The sequence below is a fragment of the Toxorhynchites rutilus genome, chromosome 1 (assembly GCF_029784135.1).
Source record: "Toxorhynchites rutilus septentrionalis strain SRP chromosome 1, ASM2978413v1, whole genome shotgun sequence".
NCBI classification, from domain to species: domain Eukaryota; kingdom Metazoa; phylum Arthropoda; class Insecta; order Diptera; family Culicidae; genus Toxorhynchites; species Toxorhynchites rutilus.
The window spans coordinates 150564656-150585337 of NC_073744.1; the positions used below are offsets into that span (position 1 = coordinate 150564656).

Consider the following 20682-nt stretch of genomic DNA (forward strand, 5'->3'; position numbering starts at 1 on the left):
ACACGAGCTTATAGATGGATAGTTTAATGATTCCTGTATTGATAAAACATAGTTATCACGCTGAAACATCGTTTTTTTTGTGTTTGCATCTTTATTTTAGTCATTTATTGCGTCATCCGCGATTTGCGTGATCCGCGGTAACCTAGCCAGACTATTTCGTGGATAATCGGGGTTCTACTGTACTAGGATATTTGATTAAAAGGAAATTGAAGCGATCGCTAGTATATTTTCGAATATCAAGCTTATGATCAACGAACTTTGCTTAGATTCAAGCTGAAATTCTAGAATTTTGTTGCGATTCGTGTTCATAAAATGCAATTTCCAAAATTATAAGTTGCTACTAAAGCGTTGTTTGAATCGCCTTTAGAGGCGAATGAACTGCAAAGTTTAAAGCCTCTTAAAAACAAAGAAAGAAGAAGAAGAATCGCCTTCAACCTAGAATACAGCATCTGCCATTACTGTTTGTGTATAACATCAATATAATTTTATATTGCCCGAAGTTATCCAGATAAATGACCAGACAAGAACAGAAGGTTCCCGCGTAAAGCTGCGATTTAATTCGGGCTGTGATATTTCAAGTGCTTCAAATGTTACATCAATTTCGGAACATCCGTTAGCAGTAGTTTATTGTATCTCATTGCTCCTGTTGTCCTACTATATATGCGGGTAGTAGTCAAATAATTCCACACTGCGCTCTCCGGATTTGTCTATATAATTGAAAATAAGTGTTACAGCAGGTATTACAACAGTATAGTCTATCTTCCCAGCTTGTATCTTATACATTATAAATTAACTATTTTTGTTCCTGATCATATATGCATAAAAGCAAACGTTTATGAAGATGATTGGCTTACAATTGCGGCACAATTGAGACTATTCCGCGTATTATCACTAACTAGGCTTGTATATTTGTAAGAACATTTATAACCTGATAAAGAAAAAAAAATCATATATGGGGGATAATTAATCTTCATAAAAAAACAATTTTAAACAAACAAGGAGAAATCACCAAAAACAAACATAATAATCAGCACAATTGGAATCATTTGGATTTCACATCTGTTCAAACTGACACACGTTAATTGTTAATTTCTCATATTCTAGCTTACACTGGAACAAGCACACGCGCACATTCACACGCACTCCTACACACAGGATCCGAAGTAAACCAACGTCGGGAAAAAGGGAACGTTTACCATCTCCAAAGGATGACTACGAGTTGAATCCTCCGATAAACGAATATATATATGTTGGTCACATTCAGCTCGGCTGTACAGCGTGTAAATTGTATTATCAAAACGTGAATGCCTTTTCTAAAACTCTTTTCTTTCTTATGCTTTCTCATCTCCGTGGATAACGAGCAAAGAACCAAACTTCGAATACGATTTTTTCTTAAATTAAAACGAAAAAATCGCTACATTCACCACATTCATTCGGACAAAATCATCCTTCACACCGAAGGTTGTCGATTAGAACATATTACATCGAATAGAAGTATTCTAGACATATGTCTTCTATTGGGAAGCTACCCTCCAGCTAATATGTAGTGTAACGGCTTCCTGCTCTCCCTCGTCTTTAGTCTAGTTTTTTTTTTCAAAATAATAGGCAGGGCGATGAAAATGCCGACACCAGCGCTCACAGCGGAACACTCTATGGCACTTCCATCGCCCGGCAGACATCTTCTAGAGGGCAACTTTGATACAGCCCTAAACATAGTGTTTTCGTTTCCTCAATATCCACCAGCTGTCCAGCATCCAAGGAATCTCTCTCTGTTTGCGTTTTAACTCGAATTTGTTTCAGTGTTCTGTTTTTCTCCAGTGTCGGCTCTCGAAATAAGAATATACTTTAATTTTCCTTATCTATGCAGAATGACGTGTTAAAATGCGTGAATATCGTCTTGTTTATTCATCGACTTCATCCGCTGACAGTCCCTCAAAAGTGTTCTTCATCGATAGATTCTGTTTCGGGGAAAAGACGAGTTTTAATAAGTTGCTAGAGAATGTTATGTTTATGGGGTGTGTGTACTGACCGGTCCGGATGGTTCCTGGAATTTCGGCATCCGCTCCTCGATTGGTTTCGGTTCACGTTCCCGCTGCTCGCGCTCGATCGGCCGCACGTTGTCACGCCGATCTTGATTGAAGTGCTCATCACGCGTCATATCTCGACCTCCAGGGCGATTAAAATTCCCGCGATCCCGGTCGCCAGCCCGGTAGCCACGATCCAGGTCAGATGGTCTGGAGAAAAAAAAAGATGCATCGTTATTTAGGGGGGAGTGGGATTTATTGAAAATGGGGTGTCGACTCGAAACTCGAAAAAAATCCCTAATATTCTCTGTTTTTTTATATTGTTTTTTAGAAAGACTAGTAACTAGTAATCAATTTTTCAAAATTTTCAAATTGTAGACTAGTAATCAAATTTTCTACTAGTTCTGTAGTTGAAACCCTTAAAACATTTAATTGACTGAAACAATGAAAATCTATCAGACCTTCATATCTTCATATCATATAGATGTCTTCCCATGAATAAATTGTTCGTGATTTTTGATTGAGTCAAACGAAGATTGAGAAGCGTCGTAAAAGATAAGAAGTTGGGGTTTTCACACAGTTGAAAGTTTTCTTGCAGGATCCTTCAACACTTGTACAACACGAGTCATTTTCTGAAAAGAGTCACGGCTTTTAAAAGAACCACGGCTCTAAAATTAGCCACTGTTCACGGTCCGAACTGTGTTCAATTGATACGTCCAAAATTCGTCAATATAAGGGAAAGGGTAAGACGGACACTCCATCGACAAACGGCAAACATTTAGTTTTGAAGACAATTTGATTATCTACCCCTTCTTTTATAAACAAATGCACACTAACTATGTTTGCAATTGCAACCAGATATCATGGACAAATCAGCAGAGCTGTTTTTAAAACGTAATCCGAATTTGTCATTCCGAATGCCGGAAGCTATTTTAAACATGAAAAAATGAGAAAAATTACAATCCCTTCTAGGTGATTTCATTCCAGCCTTTCCGTTCGATCATTTTTAAGGCCTATATAGACCACATAAACTTGAATCTTCAGTTAGTGTCCATCTTTCCCACCCCAGATTTCCGTCTTTCCCGCCAAGTGTCCGTCTTTCCCGACTTAATCTTAATTTTTTTTTCAAAGATGCCGGACACATCCATTTTTCTCAGACAAATTTTATTTTGAAAAGAGACCTTGACTATCAATTTGTGGGGAGATAGCTATACATTTTGACGTGGGACTACGTTTAACCGGAATATATGGGAGGTAAAATAAAAACCTAAACACAGAACATGCAGGAAAAAATGAAAGATTTCGAGTGCTTATAACTCGAACATTTCTTACTGAATCGGAAGGATGTTTGCATCAATTGTTAGGGAATATTTCCACGCATCTATCGCTATTAATAAACTGCTGTTTTTTATTAGATAAACAACTGAATAACTGTAAAATGATAAGCGTTAACCAAACGCCCTAACTGCCTCGTTTTGATTGGCCCGATTTACGGTTTCCCCAACACAGCCATCTAAACCAAGCAGCCTTGTGGAGGTCGGCATTGCAAATACATAGAAGTAGGGGGACTTTTGTTCTCACCGAAAAATGTTCCCTAACACAGACTTCAAAGCCTGGAGGAAATCGGAATTGCAAATTCATGCAAGTCGGGGGTATTTTTGTTCCGACTGAAATGTGTTTCCCTAACACAGACTTCTAATCCATAGAGCGTATGGAAATTGGCATTGCAGAATGTTATCATTCTTTGTGGACACCGACTGGACAACATCGTTACTGGACGAGCTTAAGAACGAGGGATCGAGTGCCTTTCTCAATGCAATGAGGGAGGAGGTGTAGTACAGGAGTAAAGCAAAGTTTTTCTAATGGTCTTTTCAAGGCTAGAGATGAATGAACTGAAAAAGTTTCAAATCTCTATAATCAAAAACCAAACCAAACAAAACCATTGCAGAAACATACAAGTCGAGGATATTTTTGTTCCGACTTAAATGTGTTTCCCGAACACAGACTTCAGAACCTAGGTGTCTGAGGAAATCGGCATTGCAAACACATGAAAGTAGGGAGTGCATTTGTTTCCACTAAAATATGTTCCCAAACAGATATTTCAAAACCAAAGTGCCTGGAGGAAATTGGCATTGCGAAATCATGCAGGTTGGGAATATTTTTGTTCTGACTGAAATGTGTTTCCCTAACACAGACTTCAAATCCATGTAGCGTGGGGAAATTGGCATTGCGAATTCATGTAAGTCGGGGGCATTTTTATTCTGACTGAAATGTGTTTCCCCAGCACAGACTTCAAAACCAAGGTTTCAGGGGAAATGGGCTTTGCAAATAAATGCAAACTGCGAGTACTTTTGTTGCCTTTGTGTGGACAAGAATATGTTTCCCTAACACGATCTTCTAAATTTAGGAACCTGGAGAAATCGTGCAGACGCTAGATGCGAATGAACTTTCAAGTTTCAAGCAAATTCGCTTCAGGAAGTACGTGCACTTGATAAATGCAAACTTCAGAGCGAAACGCTAAATAGAATAATCGTTTGATAATTCTTCCGTTCACATATTTTGTCCTAGGCATCATATCAAACGTATAAGAACTGTCTTTAAATTTACTTGTAACGAAGGACATAATCTATCACAATGCATGAATTGCCCTTACATGACATTTGTTCAATCTTTTTACTCACAAAGCAAATATATTGAATTCGGAAATTGTTTCATTCAAACAAGAATTTAATCAATACAAAAAAATAATTGCTAAGCTAAGGTCCCACGTCAACCTTGCGGTTATATCATAGATATAACACACCCATTTTTTGCGAAATTCAAGAAAAAAAAATCAACTTGTACTAAAGGTGTCCGTCTTTACCACCCTGCCCCTACCAAATATGGAGGAGATATGTCACTTGCTTAGATAAATTTGCTAGTAAATACTCTATTTCAGTTGAAACGTATACAAAAGTATACTTTTTCTAGCTGTTTAAACTCTGTATTTGAAGATTCTCAATAATATATCGATGATTGATCGACTAACTTGTATAAAAAACTATAATTGAGAGAGCATGAAAACGTGGGGTTTTCGTATGACGACAGTTCAAACAGGTCAGCTTTTGTATGCTACGTTAATTGGTACATAGATGTAAAATTGTACTAGACATGAAAATACAGGTTGGATAAAATCGTGTAAATGTAAACATCGAGAAGGTTTTAGTTCATGCGTTTACAATGTGTTTGCATCAATACAGCCGCTTTACAGTATGAAAATCTAACAATTTTGATCGCATCATCTTTATCAATACTAAGGAGCGAGCATCAACGGAACACACTATCTTTGAACAATATTTTCCAACGTAAGAAGAAATATAAGAAGTACCGAAATTGACAAAGAAGAAGACTGATCTTTGAAAAACATATTACTCAGTTTTAATAGTACTTTAATCCAACCTCATCAAAACAAATTTATTGATTTTTCGGTCTGCGAGACCGTATGCGCGAACATTCGAGGGTTAACGTCATATAACGATTTACCACCTCCATCTTTCCTTCATCCCAAAATCTGACATCCAGATTCATCCTCTTTGTCTAAAGCCTCTCTCTAAAGAGGGGCGGACTGAATAACTCATGAACTAATCAAGCAATCGGAAACAAATTAAGCATATGGAGAATTTAGGGGACAATAATTGCTTATCTGGTGGTTTGACAATGTGATAAAACACACTCCTATATATTCTTCTATCTATTTAATAAATGGATCACCGAATGTGTTGATAATAGCAAAACTCGAGAAAGGAATTGTCTGATTTAGGGCTGTCTTTATTCTATCATATTTTCTGTATCAAACATTTATCCCATGTATAGGAGAAACATGTTATTTGCAAGTGGTTGAAAAATCTTGAACGAAAATGAATATCTAAAAATAATCTTAAATTATAATGAGTTTTGGTAGAAGTACAGGTCGGACTCGATTATTCGGAGTATTGATTTTTTTTCACTCCGGATAATCGAGTCAAAAAAAATTTTTTTTATTCGTTTTTTTTGCATGTATTTTTTGTTTTTTGAATATTAAAGGGGAATTTGATTTTTGATTCATACCCTTAAAGTCAGAAAACACCTTTCTCACATGAAAAAAAAAATAAATTTATCCAGATTCTCTCAGGAGGTGATAGGCGATCATATTTGATGAAAAAAAATCCTACGCATATGTTCGAATTTCAACAATGAATATAGTTATAGAACTTTTTTGACGTAGGAATACGTCTTTCATTTCTATACCGGGGTGTAAAATCAAAGTTTCGAAAACGAAAGCGTTACGCCGGACACCGAGATTTTGGGCGTTAATAGCTCTTAAACAACTGAACGAAATGGTATGATACACACTTCATTCGAAAGATAAAATGTCTACGCGTTATATACTTGTTACTTTTTCATCCAAAACCTTGTTTCAATAGCCTTAAAATTGCTTTCAAAACAGGCTATTGAAATCACCAATCGGTATATAAGCGAGCGCCGCTCGTAAACCCACTCAATTATAATTAAACAGCGATTGGAGCATGTTGTCGCTGTTGTGGTGAAGCTCTTCGTTTATCATGAAAGCGCGGATGAACGGTGTCACCAAGAGCCTGTTTGTGCACCTTAGGCCAGAAGAGAATCCATCAGGAGGAGAGTGATGCCACAAACGGTTCCCCGGGAAGAGATCGGAGCAGCCGCCACACACACACACACACATACACGTGCGAAACTCTTCGTTTGGGTGCCATTCAGCATCGAGAAAATTTCGGAAAGATTCAATCGTTGCTGAAAAATAATCTGCCAGTTCCCCTGGGAACTGAAAAATACATTCAGGCGGAAGAGTTTATTTTAATGTTTTCTAATCATATAACACAGCGACCAAATACATTTGGTTTTGTGATTTTTCAATCAAGTGCAATTAACAGGTGGTTATCAAGTTAGCATTAACCACTGGTGGTGGACTTCGAGAAAAATCGAGAAGAATCCGGAAAGACGTTACGGCAAAATAATCTGCCAGTTCCCCTTTGAATTGAAAATTACATTCAAGCGTAAGAGTTTATTTTAACGTTTTCTATCCATGTTATACTGCAACCAAAAACAATTGGTTTTGTGATTCTTGAATCAAGTGCTATTAACAGGTGGTTATCGAGTTAGCATAAACCACTGGTGGGCTTCGAGTATCGAGGAAAATCTGGAAAGAACTAATCGTTGCTGAAAAATACTCTGCCAGTTCCCCTGGGAATTGAAAAATACATTGATGCAAAAGAGTTTATTCTAATGTTTTCTATCCATACAACACTGCAACCAAATACATTTGGTTTTGTAATTTTTCAATCAATCGCAATTAGCAGGAAAGCTTCTGAAAATTATTCTTCCCCATCAGTAGAAAATTTTCGTATCCAATATTGTATGCGCGCGCAACGGAAAATGTTTCGCATCGTGAAAATAATATAATTTTCAATCGATTATTGTTCAGTTGCCGAAAGAGAGTTCATTCCCCTCTAGTTTGCCTTCCAAATTGCCATCGTAAACCACACCTTCTCTTGATTCAATCACGCACAAAAAGCATACTTAAGCGATATTCTGGTGGTGAAACGCACCATTCTTTGTGTGGACACCGACTGGACAACATCGTTACTGGACGAGCTGGACGGCGAGGGATCGAGTGCCTTTCTCAAGGCAATGAGGGTGGAGGTATAATGCAGGAGTTAGAGTAGAGTTCCAAGGGCCTTTCTCAAGGCTAGAGACGAATAAACTGAAAAGTTTAAAGTCTCTATAATACAAAACCATTCTAACCATGAAACGCATTCATTTTTCGTGAGGACATCGACAAGACAACATCGTTACTGAACGAGTTGAACGAGCTGGGACGAGCTGGATGGCCTGACCTAACCTGAAACGCATTCAGTTTGTTTGGGACTGTGACGGAGCGCAGAAAAGCCGATCTATCAGAAGAAGAGAAGACGACCGAGAGAATACCAGCATCGAAAATTGGTTCCGCTTGAGACATCAGAGCAACCGCCACACACACACACACACACGCGCGCGCAACTCTTTACGTTTGCTGGTTATCGAGAAGAATCCGGAAAGAAGTGATCGTTGCTGCAAAATAATCTGCCAGTTCCCCTTGGAATTGAAAATTACATTCAAGCGAAAGAGTTTATTTTAACGTTTTCTGTCCATATAATACTGCGACCAAATACATTTGGTTTTGTTATTTTTCATTCGAGTGCAATTAACAGGTGGTTATCGAGTTAGCATTACCCACTGGTGGTGGACTTCGGGAAGAATCCGGTAAGATACCGCTGCTACAAAATAATTTTCCAGTTCCCCTTGGCATTGAAAATAACATGCAAGCGAAAGAGTTTATTTTAATGTTTTCTAACCATATAACACTGCGACCAAATACATTTGGTTCTGTGGTTTTTCAATCAAGTGTAGTTAGCAGGGAAGCTTCTGAAGATTATGCTTCCCCATCAGTAGGATATTTTCGTATCCAATATTGGATGCATAAAACCTTGTACCTTCAACGTAACGCTCTCGTTTTTGAAGTCCCCCAAATATTCATTTATTCATTCATTCAGAATGTTTTCAGATTAAACAACACTAAATCAACGATAGTCCTACGTCACCATTACGGTTATACCATAGATATAACCCACTCCGTTTTTCTGCTTCGGACTCTGTCAAACTGGCTCTACATTAAAAAGTACGCTACGGAAGACAATTCTGTTGCCTTCATTTGAAAGATGAGAAAATTTAGTATAGGATATAGTAGTGGAACATCTAAATTAGTGTATTGTAATAACATTTTGGAAGTGAAAAACTTAAAAGTTAATAATTTTTAATGTGTTATTATTACTTTTATCCTAAAAATTGTACTAATTGGATTGTTCCTATCAATTAAATTGAATCTCTCAAACCACTCTACAATTTGTTCTTTGGCACCCAAATTCTATCTTTCTTAATTTGGCTGCAATATCGACGTTGAAAGTTGAAGAAATGTAACGTTGAAAGGTTACATTTCTTGAAATAAGTCATATTTGAAATATAAAAAAAAATATTTTTTTTTCAAACTGTACATAATCGAGTCCAAAATTGTATATAATCGAGTCTGACCTGTATCAAATGAAAGGGATTGACTAGTAGAACACAGTTGTTTATTGAAAATGCAAATCCGAAATGGCCGCCACCACAAAGTGGCGCCAAATATATATATTTTTTTCAAAACCACATCAATGTATACTCACCCATGTATCACATGAAAGTGCTCGACTAGTAAAACATAGCAGATCATGAAAAATTCAAATCCAAAATGGACACAGTCCGCAAATAACTGATTACTTTTTAATGGTTTCATTCAGCTTGCCCTTTTTGTATGTATGTTTGAGTGTTGGTGGGATTGCCCCACATTAATTGAAATTTGACCCCGTTCCTGATCACTGATAGTTCTGAAATTTGGAACACACCTTTAATTATACTGCCATTATAAAACTGCTTGAAAATTCAATTTGGCCGCCCCTAAAAAATGGCTGAATGGCTTTACTTGGAGAATACACTACATTATGAACAACATAAATTCGAAAAGGTAACCGCCACTAAATAGTCGACTATGTATTTTTTGCATTCCCCTCAATACAGCGAAACTTCGATATAGCGTACCCACGTTATAACGTACACATTTTCAAAGTCCAAAGGAATAATTTTTTGAATAGTATTTTTCTGAAAGAATAATGAATTATCTGTATTTTGATACTAAAGCTTGGTTTGTATTTTCAACCAATCCCGAAGTACAACTGTTTTGTGATTCCGGATTCTAAATGAATCAAATTTTAATCAACAGTACGAAGAGAAACATGATAAGAAAGATTGGCTTCGTCTTCTAGTTGAATTTATCCATTAACCTTACTAAAACAGCAACACAATAAAGCAATATAAGCTACGTTTCTGAGTTCGATATAACGTACAATTTTGAAAGTAAAATGTACGTTATATCGAAGTTACCCTGTATTGTTATCAAATAAAATTAGTTGACTAATAGAATACAGTAAATAATTAAAATATTCCGAAGAAAGTTAGGTAAGAAATAAAAATTTGAAAAAAGTTGAATGGTTTTATTGTAGAGATACCATTGTAGTATGCTAATGGTACAGATAATTTACTAAAAACTAGAAAATAAAATAAATAAAACAGCTTTTGAGGTTATACGGATTAATGTATTAAAAGCTAGAAAATAATTAGACAAGTAACAGTTAGTAGTTATCACATCCGTTCCTTCACTCATGTTTGTGTTGTTGATAATGTAGTGTATTTTCGAAGTCAAGCCATTCAGCCATTTTTTAGCGGCGGCCAAATTGAATTTTTCAAGATCATGGAATACGCAGTTTTATAATGGCAATAGAATTAAAGGAATGCTCCAAATTTCAGATCAATCAGTGATCAGGAACGGGGTCAATCAATGTGGGGCAATCTTACGAACACTCAAACATACATACAAACAGGGCAAGCTGAATGAAACCATTAAAAAAGTAATCAGTTATTTAGGAACTGCGGCCATCTTGGATTTGTATTTTTCATGATCTACTGTGTCCTTTCATTTGATATTTGGATTTGCATTTTTCATAAATATTGTATTCTACTAGTCAGGTCCTTTCATTTGATACCCATATTGATGGGGTTCTGAGAAAATATGTAATTTTGTTGTGGCCGCCATCTTGGATTTGCATTTTCTATAAATTACTGTGTTCTACTAGTCAAGCCCTTTCATTTGATACCCATATTGATGGGGTTTTGAACAAATATATTTGGCGCCACTTTGTGGTGGCGGCCATTTTGGATTTGCAGTTTTCATAAATAACTGTATTCTACTAGTCAAGCCCTTTCATTTGATACCCATATTGGCTATTCAATATGGAATTATTATACAAACTATTCAAAATTTCCGAAAATCAAAAATAAAATACTCCGGATAATCGAGTCCGACCTGTACTAGGAAATTTATAGTAAAAGGTAATTTAAAGGGTAGATTAGAAGATCAATCAATGAACATTTCTGCGATTGGACCCATGAACGTGCGCTTAGTAAGAAAACGTGAATGTTATGCCGAAAAATAAATTTTAAGCGGGACGAAGTTTTCCGGGTCAGCTAGATAATAAATCGGTAAATTGGAACGACCAACTGGAGTATGCAATATCTAGAGTCGCAGACTGCGCTCTGGAGTTGTAGTAGTATATTCCGGAAAAAGTGGGAACTAAAACCGAGAATGATTCACTGGATTTACTCGGCAATTGTGAGACCCAGCTAACATATGCTTCGCTAGTGTGGTGTCCTAAAACTACACAAATATCTGACATATATATATCTGACATGCTTATCAATAACTGGGGCAATGCCAGGCGCACCTTCCAAAGCCCTCGATGCTCTTTTATACCTTCTACCATTGCCCCAGTATGTGCAACTTGAAGCGGAAAAAGGTGCTCTTAGGCTGAAACGTATAAAACATTTTCTAGTAGGAGATCTCACAGGGCATTTACAAATCCTGAAAGATTTTCAACTGAACACTATAGTAAGCATGAATGAAGACTGGATGGAAACTTCAGTGTTCCCTTCAAAGTGATTGAATTCAATCGCAATGAATGGGAAGAAGGTGGTCCAAAAATTCGTCCAGGATCACTCGTATTTTATACCCTTGGATCTAAAATTGGTAAATCTACGGGAGCTGGGATTACTGAACCAGGAATCAACGTGTCAATTCCAATGGGACAGTGGCCTACAATTTTTCAAGTAGAAATACAAGCTATTCTAACATGTACAAATATTTGTTTGGCTAGAAAACACAGGTATGCCAATACCTGTATGAGCCCCGATTACAATTACAATCAAAATTTGAATATTGATGGTAAATATATCATACATTATTAATAATTTGTTTTGAGTGCATCAACATGCATTGGGGTGCCCCTCCTCAATTCTGACAACAGTTGATATTTGATTTTTAACTAAAAATATATTCTTATATTTCAAATAACTTATCTTATTTCAAATCAATATATAATTTTTTAACGTTTAGGCGAAATTTAAATGGCTATAAAAGTACATAGGAATAAAAATTGTGATTTTTGAAGATTTTGTTTGAATTCTCACCAGAAATTGATTATAACTATCTTCTCAAAACCACTATCTTCTAAGTTTTTCATTTCCAAAACGTTATTGAAATCCACTAATTTAGATGTTTCACAACTATATCCCGTAATTTTTTTAACTATTTTTTTTCATCATCCAAACGGAAGCAACAGAATCGTTTTACGTAACGTACTTTTCAAAGTAGAGCCAGTTCGAGGTAAACAGAACCCGAAGCAAAAAATTACACATAGTCCTTCCTGCAGGACTATGTGTAATTTTTTTTTTCATATGAGAAAGGTGTTTTTTTGATGAATCAAAAATTACAACCTTCTTTTATATGCGAAAAACGAAAAATGTGGGTATAAAAAACAAATGAAAAAAATATTTCATTGACTTTGACTTTTGACTAGTTTTTTGATACTGGATTTGATTATATACTAGAGATGAAACGGACATCCGGTAGCTACCCGGTATTCGGCCTATCCGGCCGGATACCGGATATTAGAAAATATAAATAATTTCTAATTAACACAAGATAAACCATAACAAACATAAACCATGCATAACAAAGTTCATTAATATCATTCATACATAATTAAAAGTAATGTTTGATTACGGAAATGCCAGATTTTTTTCCCAAAATTGAATTAACATTATTTCTAGCATTTTTTGTCAATTGAATATACTCCTTAGAATTGCCACCAAATGTAAGAATCGTGATTGCGATCGATTCGAAATGTTTTCACATAACAATCGACTTCGTTTACAATGAAATATTTTTTTCTGAATATTATTTTTGTTTGTAATTTCGTTGAAACAGTCTTAAAAGATGTCATAAGCTGCTCATGTAGGGCTTCGTTTCTTTTGCTTAGTTTCAAGAACTTCTAAATAGTCTGATATGATCCTCGGGTCCAGAAAGGTTGCATTATGTAATTTGGATTTTTCCCAAGTAGTTGAAATGGATTGAAAAATGGTTGAAAAATAATGCTAAATATGCTTTCATGCGAGCTTAGTTCGGTGTTCTATGTGTAGTCTCGTCTTAGTCCAAATGTTTTTTTATGCAGCAAAAAGTGACATTATCTCCTATATACAGGAGAGGCTAGAACTTATAATTCTTGTAATTTCTTTAAACGATATCAGAAGCCAAACGCACTGTTCCATAAAGCCATGTAGCGTGTTTTGTAGTGAATATCTCAGATAATCATCCCTGAAGACACATTCCACAAAAATCTCTTCATTGTGATAGAAAATCCTTATCAGAAAAAAATCTGTTCATGATTCCTTGTAGACAACTTTATACTCTATTGAAAAATATTGGATATAAACGGAAAATTTCATCATTGTTTATTATTTTTATGCAAAAATGTATCGATCCATCTCCCTGAAATGTAATCCTTCATTTGGCTCATGCACACATGCTGTTTCTTCCTGTTTCTCTTTCGCAAATAAAAAACCGAATATCCGACCTCGAAACTTGCCGGATATCCGGTATCCGGCTAAACTACTATCCGTTTCATCGGTTTCATCACAATTATATACAGTGCAAAGAAATCGGAGACTGTACATTATCGGGTTCGCTCTGTATCAAACATTCTAATTACCACAACAATCAAAGTCCAAATCGACAAAACTGCATTTTTTTCACTGATTGGTGGACGAAATTTCCTGATATTCCGTTATTTAAAAAAACCAGATGGTCGACAACCCTGGAAATGCAAAATTCACACATACCGATTGTAATCACGTCTATTGTCTCTCATGTTGCGATTGTCCCGATTCATGGCTCTGTCTCGGTTATCCCTCATATCGCGATTATCTCTGTTGTCTGGGTAGTAATCATCTAGGAGGAATAGAAGGAAAAACTTTGAAACGCACTGCCACCATTCAAAAGAGTCTCTAGCTAGCTTTGCAGAAGACGCCAAGATCCTTTTGAATCGTGGCCCACAAAAAATAAAAACAACCAAATCAATCAAACAACACCGCGACACTTACCATTACGTTTGTTGAATTTCCTAGAGGGACTATATCTACGCGGGGGCGATTGTCCACGACGGTCGGCGCTCCGATCGTCGCTCCGCACCCTCCAGTTAATGATCTCCTCTGGTTTTTTCTCCGATTTTTCCTCGGTATGTCTCTCCTCCTCTTCGTCCTTGCTGGGGTCGGTCTTTTCCTTTTCCCCCTCGTCGCCCGACGAACCAGCGACGGCAGTTTTGCGCTGTCGTTCCTCGCGCTCTTGGCGCTGTTTCTCCTGCAGGCGTTCCTCGATTTCCTTCAATCGTGCCGCCGTATCCACCGGTTTGGCATCGCCGAAGACATTGGCCGCAGGGACCGGAGTAGGCTTTGGGCGGCTCTCACCAGTCTGTTGCTCTCTGTTCTCTTTTTCCTCAGAAGTTTCATTACCGGAGTCAAACTTGCTCTCACGACTGGTATCTTTCTCTGCTTCCTCCGGCTCGGGTTCTGGTTTAATTTTCTCGGGGAGTGGCAATGTGCGTGGCTGCAAAACAAGTTTTGGCCGCTCCATTCGTGGTTCCGCTTCACGCCTACCACCTCGGTCACCTGACAGGTCTCCTCCACGTCGGAAGCCACGGTCACCACGATCACCCCGATCGTAGCCTCTCCGGCTTGACGGAGGTGAGCTTGGTGGCGGTTGCACTGGGCGATCTCCCATTCTCCAATTACCACCAGAACCACTATCCGGATAGCGTTCTCTGTCGGAGTCGCGATCCCGCCCACGATCTCCGCCATCTCTGTTGTAAGAGTTGTACGGTCTGCGTTGACCCTGGTCTCGATCAGCATTCGGTCTGGGTCCGTCGCGCCAATTTCCCATGCTACGCTCCGAATCACCGCCATAGTTGTCGTAGTTGCGATTGTTGCGCTGGTTACGTTTTTGGTCGTTCTCGCTGGGCAAATCGATGCGGATGCGTCGGCCGTGAATCAACGGTTCCGGTAGCGAGAGCGCATCGATCAGATCCTGACGGTTGACGAACTCGATATAGCCGAATCCTCTCACGCGACCCGAGTCTCCATCGTCGCGGGGCAGCCGCATCGATGAAATCTCCATGTCCTGGAAGAAATCGTACAAATCGTTCTCGTTCAGATCGTACGGCAGGTTGGAGATGTAAGCCGAGTACGGCGGATTGTGCGGAATCGTATCGTCGTTCAGCAGCCGAGTGGCCCTCGGGGCCGTCGGCAGAGCGATCAGCTGGGTACGAGTCGGGCGCTCATCGTCGTCCTCCTCGCATTCGTCGGCCCAGTCGCGCAGCTTCGTTGGCACCGCCACCTGAATCTGCGACATTGGCGTCGCATTGCCATCGGTAAGAAACTCTCCGAGCGAGAGCTTGTTCTTTTTGGAAGCTTTCTTCCCTTTTTTGCCTGCGGGGGAAAACATTTAAGCGGAAATACATTATTGGAATGCTTTAAGGAATTTTCAATCGCAACTAGTGTATTGCACCGGAAAATTGTATCCGTCTCATAGATGAAGGCGTTTCGACGAAAAAAAGTACGGGAGCTTTCGAGAGATTGAAGAATATAGTAGCAGAATTATTATTCAAAAGTAACTGATTTCTCTGTTATTATTGATTACATATATATTATATATTATATTTTTTCCACTTCCTAGTCTAACGTCAAATAAAACTGAGTAGAAACGATAAATTGTTCGTTTGGCACTGCAAAAAAAACACTGTACAATGTAATGTTTCTAATTGCATTGAATATACAAAAGGTCTCCACTTAATTTTCATGAATTTTCAGTGTTTTGTAGTATTTTTGTGCCGCAAAAATAAGGTCAACTTTTATAACATCTCAAATTACATTCAAATGCCTGTCACATGTTTTGCTAGCAAAACTTTCAACTGGATACGACGTCTACTACTGTTATCGGCAAAATTCGTCAATCATGTAGTGCAGAAATTCCATATAGGGTGAAGGGGGTCGAGGTTACGTTACTTTCTGTGTATTAGAGATAGGAAATTGCGTTACGTAGGGAGGGGGTGGGGGTGCAAAATCCGGATTTTTAGCGTTATGTAATTTGTGCACGACGCCTTACCAAAAAGAAAAATGAAAGAAAATACCAATGACACGCCAAAAATCTGTCAATATAGTCGAAAGGATCTGGAATCGATTACCAGATAATTTTTGATCGGAATGACGAAAAGCACTCAATTCACAATCTTTGTGTTGTGATAGAATGACTACGTCCACGCAACAATCATCAGCGATAGGGATCGATTCAGTGTCGGAATCCTGGCCTTCATCTATCCATATGCAAGCTCTGCTTTCAACAAACATCGGGCTGTTGTGCTATAAATAGCACAATAATGATCATATCAATTGTCTCCGCTGTCCGATCTGCTTAACAATGGAAGACAAGAAGAAATACTGTTACGCCTAAATGGCTACTGTGTAATCACATGCAATGATACAGAAGTAAAATTTTCATCACAACAGGAATAATCAAAAATTTAATTTTTGTCATTTTAATTATTTTGGGCAGAATAAGCTACATTTTATTATCCTGAAAGTTCGCAGGAACTGTACGAGGCTAATTAGATGCGATTTCTCCTCAAGGACATGGATCCACCAAACTGTCTTGAACTACGTTCAATCGAAACATATTGGGCCATGATGGAGCGGGAACTCAAAAAGGCCAAAGGCTATATTTCCAAACAAAATGCTAACAAAATGAACTTTTATGATTAACTAAACAGCCTCTAATAATTGATTCAATAGATGTAAAATATGATTCATTTAGGATCTGGATTGTGTTCATTTAATAGCAGCGGTCGTAGTAGGCGTACCTGAAATCTCTTGGCAGAAAATTGCTTTGAAAACTTGTATCTTTTGACGGTAAAATCTTACGTTGATCTGTTTTGTTTTGAAAAAGTTGTGCAGGATGGAAGCCGAGAAAAAAAAAATTTGGTCACTCATATTAAAAATCCGGCGTGGTAAGGTACTAAAATCGCGAAATCGCTGAAAGTGGTAGATCGACCTAGTACGATGTACCGAAACGTTTTCGTGAACGTACAACTGTTGTTCGAATGGATCAGAGGACGGCGTCGAATTGGGATTCACGATCGGAAGCTGAGGTTAATGGCAAACCCGAGATTCTCTTCTCGTAATTTCCGTGCCTGCAAGCAACTGAACAAGACACTGGAACAAAATCTGCTGGCCAAAAAACGCACTTGAATGTTGTACAACAAGGTTATGACGTAGCACGAAGGATACATGCTGATGAATGACGAAACGTACGTTAAGATGGATTTTGGACTCCCAGACCTGACAATCTTAAGACCACTGCCAGAGGACATGTCCCCAGTAAATTTAAGTTCGTTTTCGCTGATAAATTTGCCGAGAAGTTCTCGATTTGACGATAGATTTGCAGCTGTGGGCACAAAACCAAGATTCTCGTAACAAACAAGACAATCGACTCAAAAATGTATAGGGAAGAGTGCCTGCACAAACGTATCCTTCCGTTTATTAAAGCTCACAAAGGTCCGGTGAACTTTTTGCCAGATTTGGCAAGCTGCCACTACAGTCGAGAGGTGCTTTAGTGGTACCGTGACAATGGGGTCGATTACATTAAAAAAGACCTCAATCCTCCTAATTGCCCCCAATTCCGCCCGAGCGAAAAATACGAGGCAATTGTCAAGTTGAAATTGAAAAGGGTGCCAAAGTGACTGGGGATGCTGCAGACACCAAGAGATCGTGCATTAAAATGGCCGCTGAAGTTCACCAATAGAGAGTCCAAACTTTGACGAAAGATATCCGAAGAAAAGTACGAAATTCATCAAAACTGTAACGGAGTAATTTTTCAATGTTTTTTTTTCTGAAAAGAACAATAAATTATATGCGTTTGTGGAATCAATCACATGTGAATCTAACCGACGATTAGGCGAGCAAAGAAGATAATCAACAAATCCTTAATGATGGTTATATCAAGGACAATAGAATGCACGGAACGTGACAAACGGCAGGAACAAAGCCGATCTTAATCAGGATATGTATTGGTAATAAATTTTAGACAAATGGACATCTGTTGAAAGGGAAGAAGGATCCGTATGAATTCTGTGGTCGGGGGAAAACAGTAAAATACCTTCTGACAGACTGCCCAGGATTGGCTTACGCGTGTAACAAATGCAGGATATGTGGTACGGTGTCCAAAATATTGGTTTCAGAGAGAAAAGCGGAAGGTAAGGAGTTTAGTTTTCTAAAAAAAGTTTTTCTAATAAAAATAAAAAAACAAAAACAGAAAAAGTGCATCAAAACATCAAACAAAAAAAAACGAAATCAATATTATAAAAATAATTGTTAAATTTGAATAATAAAATTGGTGAATATGATAGAATTATGTTTCGTTTTTCAAAATTAAATGGTCTTTGATTGTAGAACATATTTTACATTGGGTAATTTCGATGGTTAATGGTTTCGAAAAAGTCAACTCAACAACGAAAAAACACCCGGAAACATTTCACATTTCTCCGGGTTGCAAGGGGAAAGCCTTGAAAATAAACATGATTACCACCATCGCATTATCGGCACAAATGGGTTGACTTTAATCAGTTTTCTCTCTTCATCTGTGTTGAGGCACGAAATTCGGAGAAACGGCCGATGACGATAGTGAAGAGCCCCGTTTTGTGCGATAAATGCATGGAACGCAAGAATAGCACAAACGAGAAAAAAATGAAAAAAAAGCGCGCCCGCTTCTTTTCGGCCAGCCGGCTGCACTCACTTTCAATTTAGTAATTACCTGATTGGGGGAAAACTGTACCTGATTTACGTAAGGCGGTAACTTGTGCTACCGACTAGGTTTAATTTTGATGCTTCCCATTTGGCTACCCATAATTGTCGGTATCGTCAAAGTGCGATACGCCGCTTCGTAGAAAATGATTCATTTTGTTAGAAGCAAGAATTTCAAAAAAATTTCAACATTATTATACATATTACTTAACAGTAATAATGAAAACCAAACAGATTGTGAATATTTTGATGGGCACAACAAATATTCATTATCTAGTCTGGACAAACTATGTCCTGGCAACCCTTCTTCACTTTCATTGATAATGGATGCACGAAGAATAGGCGCTTGGCGACTGCGCGCGCGCCTTCTTTTCGGCATTGTTTTATTACGCCCGTCACCCTCCCAACAAATACACACCGAAAGCGTAAGGAAAACTACCAGGAAGTCAATTGGACAAAACAACTTTTTTTTCCTAATATCAATCAATGGATCCCGAACGCTCGCTACAATTATGCCCCCATTGAAACGGTTTTCTTTTGTGGCTGAATAAATCTGATTCTCGGGATGGAAGCTAGAGCGAGACAAAAAGTTTACGCACTGTCGTCTTGCAAGGGGAGAGCACTAGAAAAGATTTCGCCACGCGGTTATTTTGTCACTTTTCATTGTACTACGGATAGAAAGCACTCTCGACAAATCGACGATTTTCCACACAATTGACGTTTTTCCACCACAGATTTTTGTCGAAATCTCAACCTTAGACACTCGAACACAATTTTCCAGCACTTTAGCTCGTTTTAAATCACAAAAACACACGAAAAAAGCGAATTTTACCTGTCGACGTAGCCATAATAGTAAACTTAGCTCACTGAAACTGTAATGAAAGGGCGAGCTTTTTCTCTTCAGACAATGATGGCGTTCAGCGATGGGAGGGAGAAGTAAGAATGTCTAATCGTGCTGCATAGCGACGGATTTGTCATTCGCAGGGTTGATATTTTGGGCAGGGTATGTTTTTCAAACTCGGTAGACCGCAAGATTGTTCAACTCGGGTGGGAAAGTCTTTAAAACGAATTTGTGCGTTCATGCGCTGAAAAAACTTTCATGTGTACACGGGGCTGTCAACATGCCACGTGTGAACAAAAGCACGATTTTAGACTCCCCTCTTCCCCTCTGTGGACAAGCAATTCCCAAGTAAATAACTCGACTGCACCAATATGCCGTTTTAATATTGTTTCAAGTAGTATTTTGTTTCGGTTTTAATAAAAACAAATTCAAGAAAATAAAATCTATGTTTAAAGTTGAGCGGACACTGATGTCTTGTGATCTAGTCATTCTGTTCATTGTGACAATGCATATTGCGGAATATGATCGATCATAGGTCGGCTTAACTGCACTTTCGATTTAGATTTTTTTTCCCAAGAATCAGTTTCACTCCATATTTTGGTTGCAGCACATTGAAAATAGGTTTTTTTTTTCAAAACATCACTGACCGTCAGTGTCTAGTAGACTTCGATGATCTATCGTGTAAGTATACTGGAGGTTTTTATTTTTTTCAGGAAATGAAGAAATTTCTATACTTTGCCATAGTGAATTTTTTTTAGTAAATGAACATACAATGGTGTATAAAAATCTTTATGAAGATCATTATCCATTTGAAAATTCGACATTACAATATTGGTAACAGAGCCATAATGTACAGCTAGAGTATTTATATATTATATTGAAACTATTATATATTATTTATTTTAGAAATTAAATTTTTTTATTAAATTGAAATTATCCTCAAGCACCAAACTC

The 20682-nt window shown here is 37.9% G+C and overlaps 1 protein-coding gene across 1 annotated transcript; it reads right to left on the reverse strand.

Annotated features, from left to right (window-relative positions):
- Window positions 1-599: 599 nt before the first annotated feature.
- LOC129762407 (eukaryotic translation initiation factor 4B-like) lies at window positions 600-19855 on the reverse strand. Its single transcript, XM_055760641.1, has 5 exons — window positions 19720-19855; window positions 14142-15521; window positions 13881-13989; window positions 2030-2234; window positions 600-1958 (listed from the first exon to the last, which is right to left on the reverse strand). Exons 1-5 carry the CDS (start codon window positions 19733-19735, stop codon window positions 1902-1904), a joined length of 1767 nt encoding a protein of 588 aa, XP_055616616.1. The 5' UTR covers window positions 19736-19855; the 3' UTR covers window positions 600-1901.
- Window positions 19856-20682: the final 827 nt, after the last annotated feature.